At 39.9% G+C, this 11,540-nt stretch overlaps 1 protein-coding gene across 4 annotated transcripts in view; it reads right to left on the reverse strand.

Moving 5' to 3' along the window:
• The window catches only part of MIB1 (MIB E3 ubiquitin protein ligase 1), a 52,632-nt gene extending 43,581 nt beyond the window's left edge, over window positions 1-9,051 (reverse strand). For 3 of the 4 annotated variants that reach the window (XR_015695661.1, XM_014056248.2, XM_014056247.2), the window contains exons 1-4: window positions 8,433-9,051; window positions 3,707-3,878; window positions 3,396-3,525; window positions 1,689-1,793 (exon numbers count right to left, since the gene is read on the reverse strand). Coding sequence is in view for 3 of the 4 variants with exons in the window: in XM_014056248.2 (XP_013911723.1) it covers window positions 1,689-1,793; window positions 3,396-3,525; window positions 3,707-3,878; window positions 8,433-8,661 (636 nt within the window). In the remaining variant the exon portion in view is untranslated. The remainder of the gene's footprint in view (window positions 1-1,688; window positions 1,794-3,395; window positions 3,526-3,706; window positions 3,879-8,432) is intronic. The other variant, XM_014056246.2, reaches the window with a different exon arrangement.
• Window positions 9,052-11,540: the final 2,489 nt, after the last annotated feature.

Here is an 11,540-nt window from a genome sequence, read left to right on the forward strand (position 1 = left end):
GTTGGGGCAATATGCTGATACTGTAAACCACTTAGAGAGGGTTGTAAAACACTGGGAAGCGATATATAAATCTAAATGCCATTGCTTGCTATTGCTATTATGATTATCAAAAGTTTCATTTCTTTCTCATTTTAATCATACCAAGTTCCTTCTCTATACACATTCAACAAAGCCTTGTCTAACTGAAGCACATTAATCTCTTATAAAATCAGTGATAATGCTGAATCAGAGTTTTCTCAAACATTTGGGAACATGTGCGTTTGCAAAGTCAAATAAAAATGTACAAAATAAGACAGTCTTGCAAGCTTACAGTGTACATACAGGTCATCTTGTAGGGGGAGATAAATAAATAATCAATCAATCAATCTAAAGAGTATCTCCAGCTAGTACACCTAGCAACAAATTCTAATTTTCCTCTTATCTAATTGTTCTTGCCATGCCTAATCCAAATTTGGTTCTATCTCTGAAGCAATATGCGCTGAACAAAGGTCGTTCAAGGCATATATATTGAAGTAGGAAGCAAACAGGAAGAAAGCTGGGTTTTAATTTGTATCAACTGCAACTCAGGGAGCAAATAAAGGGACAGGTGGTGTATACTCCAATCATGTGCTACTACAAAGAACTGTTTCTTTTTTGTCAAGAGACAAAAGTTCCAGAAATGTAAACTGGCATGCAAGATGCAAAGAATAATGCCTTCTCCTTTGAATAATACAAATACAACAATCTTAAAAATCAGTAACTGATACTTCCAAAAACTACGCCATACAAGGCAGAACCTCTGCATTTGCACACTTGCACCCTGCAATTTGGTAACAAGAACAAAAAAAAAAAAATCAAAGCATGGGAGGAAATCATGTACATGTATGGAACTTAGTAAGCTATTTTTAACTATAGTTATGTTTGAACATGCAACACCATGAATTTCAAATGTAAAACTTTTCAAAAAGTGATTTTAAAATCAACAAAGCACCTTGGCTGATTATGCTCTGTTTATGTTGCAAGATTAACATGATGGCTTATTTATACTAATTCGTAATACTGAACAAAATACACTTTTCCCAACATTTGCATCACACTATTTTATTACCAAACAGAAAATGGGAGGTTTTTGCATCTTGATTAGTGTATCAATTTGTATAAAGACAACAAACTCCAATAAAACCAATTTTCACAAGAAATGAATAATTTTACTAATGCTAAAAAATGCTCAGTAACAAGAATATTCTTGTTATGTAATGATTGCAGAAATAATGTACATGTGAAATAAAACAAAATAAAATGTTAGCTGTAGCCCTAGTATCACTGAAACCAAAATTATTCAAGCAAAAAATAATAATGACCATAATGCATTAACATTAATTAAAGTTTTATGAATAATCCAAATATTTAACTACAACACGGAACTGTTTTACAGCACTCTACTATTAAATATATTAGCTTTATTTTATAGAAATGTCACCTATTTAGAACAATACATATTATAGATACAAAGATAGAAGCCACCTTAAAAATTAGGCTGAAATCAGACTTATGCATATGCATTAGTTATCCCTATAGCTGTAGGAACAATGAAGCGCCTAACAGCATGCAAACTGACAGAAGGATAACACAAAAGAAAATAGCACAGCACAGGCTGTTATTACTTCATCATGAAATACTTCGGTTCTTTGTATTGTTTTACTTCTTACCATGCCCTCAAAGCCAACTCTGTAAAGGTTTTTAGCTCCATTGTCCCATAAAACATATGCTGCACTATGTGGACTTGATGCACTCCAATCTTGGATTTCAGTTACCTAGCAAAATAAAAAGGATACATGCTTATTACCAAAAATAAAAAAATAAAACCACGATCATTCCACAATCGGCAAGAATCTTTGTTATTTTTCTAAAAACACTGAATTGGTTACACCCAAAAATCTGCTAATATATTACAATACAAACCATCATTAAAAAAAAGAACAAAGAACTATAAAAAGAAATCCATTAAAGTAGCAATTGAATAATATTCTATGTCTTTGCACCGATGACTAAAAATATGAGGGACCAATGGAATTCTCCGAAGAGCAGGCAAAACAGAGACATCCCTCCCATTTTCCACACCAATTCCTTATATTGAGTCATTTGGAAAGGACCCAAATCACTTAAACATGGTGCCACAAGTCTTGTCTGGCAAGCTGTTAGAAGAATATTATGGTTAATCAGCAAACACTAATCAAAATCAAAAAAGCAGGAATGCACTCTTTCTCTATTCCCTAACAGTCATCTGTCAGGGTAACTACATGAACCTCTACCTTGTAGCCAAAAACAAAAACTGCAATGTGACCCACAACCACTTATGGGCTGCAAGGCTGAAGCCTAATCAAACCATCTTAAGGTCAGTACAGTTCAGTGGGTCTCCTCTTATTTTTTTAAAAGCAGTTATCACTATTGCTTCTTTTTAAGGCAGCAATATTTTCTATTAGTATTTTATATTCTTACAATATGTGATTTAGGTAATGAAGCTCCACTCAAAACTTAATAACAGAGTTGTATTTTTTGGAGGTCATGTTTTTTCAAGTAGTCTGCTCATAAGTTAAAAAGTAATAAACATGTAGACTACATAATCAAAGATAAATAAGCCAACCACAATATTCAAGAAGTCCACTAAATCAGGCTGTCAAACTCCCAGCCCACAAGCCCAATGCATCATGCACTGGCAACACCCATGCCCAGTTTAGCAAAAGGGAGGGGGGGGGAATCCTGATATGTTCATGACGACAATGTGGCGTGAGTTTGACACCTTGCACTAAACATTATGTCATTAAGTTTTTTGAGGAAGATTAATTAGCATCTTTACCAAGAAAGAAGTATTACACGTCATCATTGATCAGATGCAATTGAGATGGACAAGCAAATTTTCTGCCATAAAACACCTCTTAGAAATATAACTACCTGTTCATCAAATAATTTTATTATACTATCACCTCAGTATACTACAGTATTACTATACTGTTAGTGACTCACACCAGGATGAGCAATAGCAATAGCAGTAGACTTATATACCGCTTCATAGGCCTTTCAGGCCTCTCTAAGCGGTTTACAGAGAGTCAGCATATTGCCCCCAACAATCTGGGTCCTCATTTTACCCACCTCGGAAGGATGGAAGGCTGAGTCAACCCTGAGCCGGTGAGATTTGAACCGCTGACCTGCTGATCTAGCAGTAGCCTGCAGTGCTGCATTTAACCACTGCGCCACCTTGGCTCATGTCAGTAAACATATCAATATTTATATTTTAAAGGCACAGAGAACAGATAAATGCTGCTAGTTAGAAGAAAAATCCAAAGAAATATTAAACATATATTATGCTACTAGTCATGAACTGTCCAGGAAACAGTAATGGTACTCTGAACTCTTACTTTGCCCCTGCGTCCATTGCCACCATCCTGATCTTCCCATTGCCAATCAACTCCTCGTACCACTCTGGCACCTGTAAAGATTCCTCTTGCAGTAATTTTCTTTGATTTACGGCGAGATTCCAGTAATACCCTAAAATATAATATTGATGATAGGTTAAAGAGATGCCCAATCAAAAATAAGTTATTTAAAAATATTCGTTGCCAAAATCTAAGACTTGCTTTAATGTAAAACAGTATATTTCACTTTAATGAACATTTTAGATGCAGGAACTTTTCTAAATAATATAGTTTTAAAATGAATTATATGTTACCTTTCACTTCCAGGTGTGGTTATTCTGTAAAAGCGGTGTCTTAGATGATGTTTATCCCCATGATAACATACTGTGCATAAATCATAATTTGTACATTCCGCACATTTCCATCGAATACCAATTATTGGTTGCTGGCGACAAGTATCGCACATAGTCCCATCATGTTTAATACCTATAAATAGTTATACAACTAACATAGTATTTTAAACAGAACATATGAAAACAAACACAAAAACACTGAGGTTTAGGCATTGAGTATATTATAATTTCAATTAAAGAACAAAACTGTAATATCACAAAATAATAGAACTAGGAATCAATTAAAGAAATTAACAAGAAAAAAAGAGCAAACAACATCACAGATAGGAACAGCATTCTTAAAAGGGCAGCTATGTCAGTTCTCTGTTTGAGTCTGAATTCTTCTCAGAATTAATAAGTTATAAGAAATCTTCAACATCATTAGGTGAGTTCTATCATTATTACGTTGCCTTCCCTTCTATTTCAAACTTTAGAGCTGGGCCTACCAAACACAAATGCCTTATTGAATCTAATGCATCACTGAACTAGCCTGGCATTTCCTACCATTTCGTATATTTTAAATCTCAAGACATAATTTCCAAATGTGTATTTTCCCTTACAGTTAATCTTTTCTAAGCAAATAGGCAATAATCTTCTAACAACAGAAACATTGAATCCGTCCATTTGTTATATTGAATTATGATTGATGAATTTGTTTTTACTCTGGCTGCTATGGGTTTTTTAGTTTTCCTAGTTTTCTTTTAATATTACTAGCCGCCCACAGTTATGAATTTGAGATGGGCAATCATATAAATTTAAATAATTGTGTTTGTATAATAAGCATATTTTGTAATAAAACATTTAAAGTTTATTTCAGTCAATATATACAATATGTGTTTAAATGATAAAGCCAACAGACAGTTCAAACTTTTTAACAGCCTAGATTCTGTTAGCATAGGGGCAGGGTGGGAGGAGTTTTACAGGAAGCACCCTGTAAAAAAAAAATCTCGCCAGTTCAACTTCCTGGACAAAACAGAACATGACAGAGCTGCAAGTCTCGGGTAGGACGCGTGTCTCGCACGCAGCCCAACTCCTCCCACCCTGCGGGCCACCTCTCTGCTTGAGCTCAGCCGAAGGGGGGCTGAGGGAAAGGGCGAGATGAAGCTGATTGCTTCCCCTTTGCCTCCTCTCCCAAAAGCAGTCTCAGGCGCAGTCACTTTTGCAGCAAGAGACTCAAGCCGGCCTTCCGAAGGGTACTGTAGCAGCAGCTATCCACAATTTTTTTACCCTTATTTTGTCCTGATCCACGTGGCTCACTGGGCCACGTGGGTCGGGACGAAATAATGATTTAAAAAATTGTGGACAGCTGCTGCTACAGTACCCTTCGGAAGGCCAGTGCAAGCCGTGTGGGGTACATCACTTGGCCTCCTGCTGCTTTTGTGGCCGCAATTGATGGCAAAAGCAGCCGCACTTGCCAGAGGCCACAGCCTGAGCAGCACCCGCAAATCAGCTGTTTTTTGAATGGCAGCTGGATCGGCTCAACTGATCCAATTAAGGAGCCGAGAAGCGCTGAGGTGACTGGGGAAGGGAAGAACTTTCTCCTGTACTTGCCACGGCACCCTTACACTAGGGCTTAGTTTTGAGGGAGAGTGTATATTTATACCCACCTCAAAAACCAGGCCTGGCCTTATTAGCAGGACATGTCGTATTTTCAGGGAAACACGGTCAGACAGTTGTTAAGTGAATTTTGTCCAATTTTACAACTTCTCTTGCCACGGTTTAAGTGTATCGTTGCAGTTGTTAAGTTACAAAAATTATTGTTTACTGAATCTGGCTTCCCCATTATCTTTTGCTTGTCAGAAGTGGCAAAAGATGATCACATTACCCCAGTTCACTGCAACTATCAGAGCTGAATTTTGATCATGTGACCACAGGGATGCTATAATGTTTATAAAGTGTGAAAAATGGCTATAAGTCAAGGTTTTCAGTGCTGTTGTAACTTTGAAAGGTCACTTGCTAACCGGTTGTAAGTCAAGGACTACTTGTATATTCTAAAAGTAAAATAGGATTCTATGTGCACTTACATGGGAATAAGACCCACTAAATTAAACTGGAATTAAACTGGCAACTGGAATTCTCATTTTTCTAATATGAACATGATACTTTAATAGTAAACACCTCTCTTGCATATTGAAATCTTAAGGAAGACTATGAAGGAACTGAAAGCACGAGAGTGAATCTCACCAGTCCTAATTCTAACAAAACCTAATTTATCTGGTATCTAGTAGTTCTAATTATGTTGCTAATCAATTTCTAAAAATGTACAGTTTAATGAAATGAAAAGCTTTCTACAGAAGCTATTAGCAATCTTTTTTCCATCCCACATCTGAGTTGAAGCTCTAGTACTATGTTCACCAATTTAATGAGATTTCAAACATGTATCTCTTAATCATAAAAAATGAAGCTGCCTTCAATGGGTAATTGTTTAATAATAAAAAGGGCACTCCGATATCTACATACAGGTAATTCCATCCTTAATTCTGGATGGAGCTGCACTACCCCTGGCAGACCTCTTGTGCAATCTGGGGGTCCTCCTAAACCATGGGTGTCAAACTCGCCACATCAAGTTGCTGTCATGTGATGTTTTGTGATGTTTTGTGACGTTTTCCCCATTTGAGGAGCTGGGGTGTGCGTGGTCTGCACGTGATGCATCCAGCCTGAGGGCCTCCAGTTTGTCACCCCTGTCCTAGACTCATAGCTCCTGCTCAAACAGCAGATGGCAGCCATGGTTAGGAGAGTCTTTGCACACCTTCGAGGGTGTGTGCACCTACTACACCTATTCTTGGACTGGAATGCTGTTAGTAGCACAGTATCTCACAGTATTGTAACCTCTTATCTAGATTACTGAAACATGTTCTACATGGGGCTAATCCTGAAGAGTATTCAGAAACTGGTATAGAACTGGAACAGAATATAACTGCGCAGGTGGTAAATGTTTCCAGATTTATGGCAAGTGTAACACCACTACTACTAGAGTACCTTTACTGGTATGTTTCCAGGTGTAATTCAAGGTGCTGGTTAAGCCTTTAAAGTCCTACATGGGTTACTTGAGAGACTACCTTTTTCCAAGAATCTCTACTTATGCAATTCAATTTAGCAATTCAGCATGCTGCAGATCCTGTCAGTCAGTGTTGGCTGGTAGGAATTAGAAGATGGCCATTGTCTGCAATAGCCCCTTATTCATGGGAATATTGGCGGATATTCAACTCAGACATGAGAATGGCCCAAACTCTATTTGCCTTTCATAAAGCTCTAGAAATCTAGCTGTTCCTGAGCCTAGGGTACTGAATGTGCTAAGTGCCCCATTCCCTGGCTTCATTGTTAGCTAGCTTAGTATCTCTGCTAGAATGCATGTTTATTTTCAATGAATATTTATTTCATTTTCTATTGTTTTTGTTATAAAAGATTAATATTGCATATTTTTTGAATTGTAAGCTGCCTAAAGCCATTGGTTTAGATGGACAGCTATAGAAATTGAATACATAAAATATCAGAAGTGTCATTAATTCAGTAACAACTGATTTCTAAAAACCTGATATTTTTCATATTACAATAATTATTTGAGAAAATAAGGCCATAGACAATGGACATTTCCTCACTATTGTAAAACAGCAATGTAAATATAAATTTATTTCCCTGTTGCTGAATAAGCTACAATGGGCATCTTCTCCAAGACTAAATGTATCTTAAGCATTGGGATAAAACTTTCCAAACTTGGATCAAAAACTATTTTTAAAAAATGAGTAACTCAGTGACATAATGACCTTATTACGAAGACAAAAAAAGAACCCTCCCAATATTTAACTTCAACACTATACTTATTTTTAAAAGGATGCTGAAACAGTCACTCGAAGAAAAGTCCAACTATATTGCAAGATGAAAGATGCTTTGCAATATTGCTTCAGAAAATCCTTTTTATATAGCACAATCATACGTCCTGTGCATGTGTCCCACAGAATAAAGGGGGCGTTTTTTCCATTAAACTTAAGAAACTCCAAATCTTACTAAAAAGTTCCAATTGAACTAACTTCTTACATAGAAATTAACCTCCAAAGGGGCAAACCTAGACATGTAGGATTTAACTCCACTGCCTGAAGGCAGAAGAGTGGGGTGCACTCCATCCCCAGTAATAACCTGCATTTTCAATTGACACTCTGGGTCAATTTCATTACACACCTCTTTCCTTTCCTATTAAATGACCCTTCAACATTTTCTGTGCTCTAACATTGACTGAGCTCTTAAGGTCCCTGTGCAAATTCTGCCATGGGCTTCCCCGTTCACACCCCTCTTAAGCAGGGAGTTCCTTGATTAGAAGCCCTGCGGAGAAACAAGGCCTCGTCTGAGTCGCTAACAACCCTCGCCCGCTCTTGGGAAACTCCCAGCAGTGTCCCGACGGCGTCGACAGTCGCACCGCCGGCAGGGAGACTCGCTGAACCCTAAAGAGAATGAAAACCCGTACACTTCTCCCCCAAGACCTAAACCCCCACCCCAAGCGCCCGCCGTGGCTAAGATACTGAGCTCGTCGATCAGAAAGGTCCCCAGTTCGGCGGTTCGAATCCCTAGTACATGTCTCCTGGGTTGGACTGGATGACCTCCAAGGTCCCTTTCAACTCTGTTACTAATCTTGGCTCTCCCGCTTCCCTCTCACCTGTGGGCGCGCTGTCGAGGATGCGCAGGTCGTAGGCTCCCGAGCAGCGGTAATTGGCGGCCGTGCCGTTGTCCCAGACCACCACCACCTCCTCGGGGCTTTCGAAACTGCGCACGGTGCCCACGTGGCCCTCGCCGCCATCCTGCTTGCCCCATTTCCAGTCGGGGCCCCGCACGACGCGGGCACCGACGCCCTCCACCATCACTCGGTTGTTCCTTGAATTGCTCATTGTTACTCAGCTCGCCGGGGTGGGGGTGTCCCTCGCGGTGCAGCGACGACACCGGGAGGGTCGCTGACGCCAATAACCCGGGGAACCCGAGGCCGTAGGGATGCCTTCCCAGAAACGCCGGAACAACAAAGACCTGAAAAGCAAATCCAAACAGCCAGCCGACCAGCTTGCCGGTTTCCTTCCGCGGGGTGGATAGGATGCGGCCTCCGCCAGCGGAGCGCAGCGTTCACGACGTGTAGCCTTCCCCCCTCCCGCACTCCCCCCAAATGGTGTCGCCCAACCCGGAGAAGCTGGCTGCGCTTTATACAGGTTCGAAAGGGGAGGGGGCGAACCTGACGCTTCGGCTGTTACATCCGGGCACTATGGCGGTATCGCCATCCCGGCGGCCGTGGTAGTGGAGGTGGGGCACACGGGGCTCTCCTGCGCATGTTCCGATTCTGCAACCGGAGAAGGGAAGGGCCCCATTCAGAACAAAGGAAGCGAGAGACTCCTTAGGGACCTCTAGGGAAACGAGAAGGGTATTGCATCGCCTAGGGCCGAACTTCTGGGTTTGCAATGGGTGGGCGGGGGCTGTGCAAAATGTGGCTGCACCTGAAAGCTCCCTCAAGCCTATGAAGAGCCTGATGAATCAGACCGGCAACAAGAGCAAGGACAACTGGAGGGCAACAACTCTCCCGCTACCGCTCACAGCAGCTATTCTGACGGCGTTCCTTTCAGGACCGTTCTTGGTTAAATCGTTCGGTCAAGACGTTTTGTGACCAGGTGGCTGTGGTTGTCAGTAACTGCTCCTTTGAGTTGTTGGAAGCTCATCTTTGTGTTATCGGGGAATGCATCGAATTACCTTGCCTTCTCTTGGCCTCTCAACGTTTTCTCCCACGATTCTATAGCCGTCTCACGTTGTGTTTAGAATGAGTGCTGATGAGTGTTTCGGTGAAAATCTGATTTTATTTCATCTAATATTAGATTTTCTTTCTGTCCAAAGTATTCTCAATAATCTTCTTCCAACAATTCAAAAGCAATGGGATCTTTCTGAGTATCAGGCTTTCACAATCTTACTTTACCATAGATTGACAAACATAATGTCAATGTGATGTGTCTACCTGTAACACTTTTAGCCATGCCATTTTTCCCAATTAGCAGAAGTGGCTTTTATTCAGCATGCCTTTAACATTTTGAACCTATGAAGATAAAGACTACCGTTACTACAACTTTTACTCGGCCTTTTTGCTTTGCACCAGCACTAGCTGTTAGTCTTTTTTAACGGAGTAGTTAGTTGGTCTTCTACTATTCTGTAAGTTTCAAGCACTTAATGTATTGTTACTTTTAATGTCATGAAGTGGTTTGCACCTTTCATGAAATATTATGAACTGTTCTTTATGTATAGTCACAGAAAATCTAACATCATAGATATGGCTTATAACTCTTTTCAATACTCTTTATTAGCAACAGTTGAAAAGCATTTTAATGTTTTTTGAAAATATAACTATATTTGTTTCAGCAAAAGCAAAAAATCATGCAGCTTCTTAAACATTACACATCATGACTCATGTCTATGGACTAGCAGCTATGTACTGGAAAATTAAAATGTTAAGTTGAATAAAATGTGTAAATTAGTAACTATTTGGTCAGAATACAATTGCATGCTATACAAAATTGTTCCAGTGATGTCTTACAAGAATGGTAACTGATGTTATAATTGTACAGTACATTAGCATCTGTAATAGGACAGTCTAGCTGTCAACAGAAATGATGAGAAGACATTAGCAAGCTATCCCTCAGCAACCCCACAAAAAATGGATGATATCTTCAACACACCCATGACCATCCAAAAAACAGTCTGGATTTATCTTTTCCTGCTCCAGTTTTAAAATGATATCTTTCAGCTCTTGAAGCATAAAACGTGGAATTATATGCAATGTACTGTTCACAGTTAATAGTAGGGGTAGGGCTCTGTCCTTCTCACACTGGCCCCTGAGGCTGCTGCACGCATGCTCTCTATCCATCCTTGGTCAGAGTTTTTCAGGGACACTTGCAAACAACAATGGAAGATTGGGGCAAAGAAGTCTCTCTCCCACTTCTCTTGCCAACAGAACCTATTTTTTTGACACACACAGTGAAACATAACTAATGACAGGCTCAGTTTACAAAAAACATTGGGCTAAAACACATGGTAGTTGGTTTGTAGCTTAATGTATTGAACAACAGTAGCCTATCTTTTGCAGTTTATTACAATGCTTTTTTACACCAGAGACCCGTGATGGCGAACCTATGGCATGCATGCGACAGGTGGCATGTGGAGCCCTCTGCGGGCACGTGAGCTGTCATCCCACTCAGCTCTACTGCGCATGCGCACGTGCCTTCCGCCAGTCAGCTGATTTTGGGGTTTCTACCATGCACGTGGGAGATGTGAGTGCATGTGAGGGGTGCAGGGGATGCAGCGCGCATACATGCCCCATTTTTTGTCCCATCGGAGACCTGCTAGGCTCAAAATGGGGCAGGGGTTGCACGTGCATGCATAGGGGAATGGGGCGCATAGAGGGGTGTCACTTGCACATTGCATTATGGGTTTGGGCACCTTTCGGCATGCAAAGACAAAAAGATTAGCCATCATTGCCATAGACTATACTCTTTATTTTCATTTTCTAATTGTATTTTATATTGGTTTTGAATGATTTTATATTTATTCCAGTTGGGAGTATTAATCATTTTTATGTTTATTATGGGGTGCCATTCAATGCTATTAAATTACTAAACAATTCTAATAGACATAATAAATGGGGTAAATATTTATTGGCAGAATATTATATATTCAGATCATTCCAGGTTCAATTCATAGAATTTCATGTAAAAATTTGTATCTGCCTAAGCATTGGAAAAGT

The sequence above is a fragment of the Thamnophis sirtalis genome, unplaced genomic scaffold, assembly GCF_051295495.1.
Source record: "Thamnophis sirtalis isolate CommonGarterSnake01/CBP01778 unplaced genomic scaffold, rThaSir2_p1.2 scaffold_2, whole genome shotgun sequence".
Classification (NCBI taxonomy): Eukaryota; Metazoa; Chordata; class Lepidosauria; order Squamata; family Natricidae; genus Thamnophis; species Thamnophis sirtalis.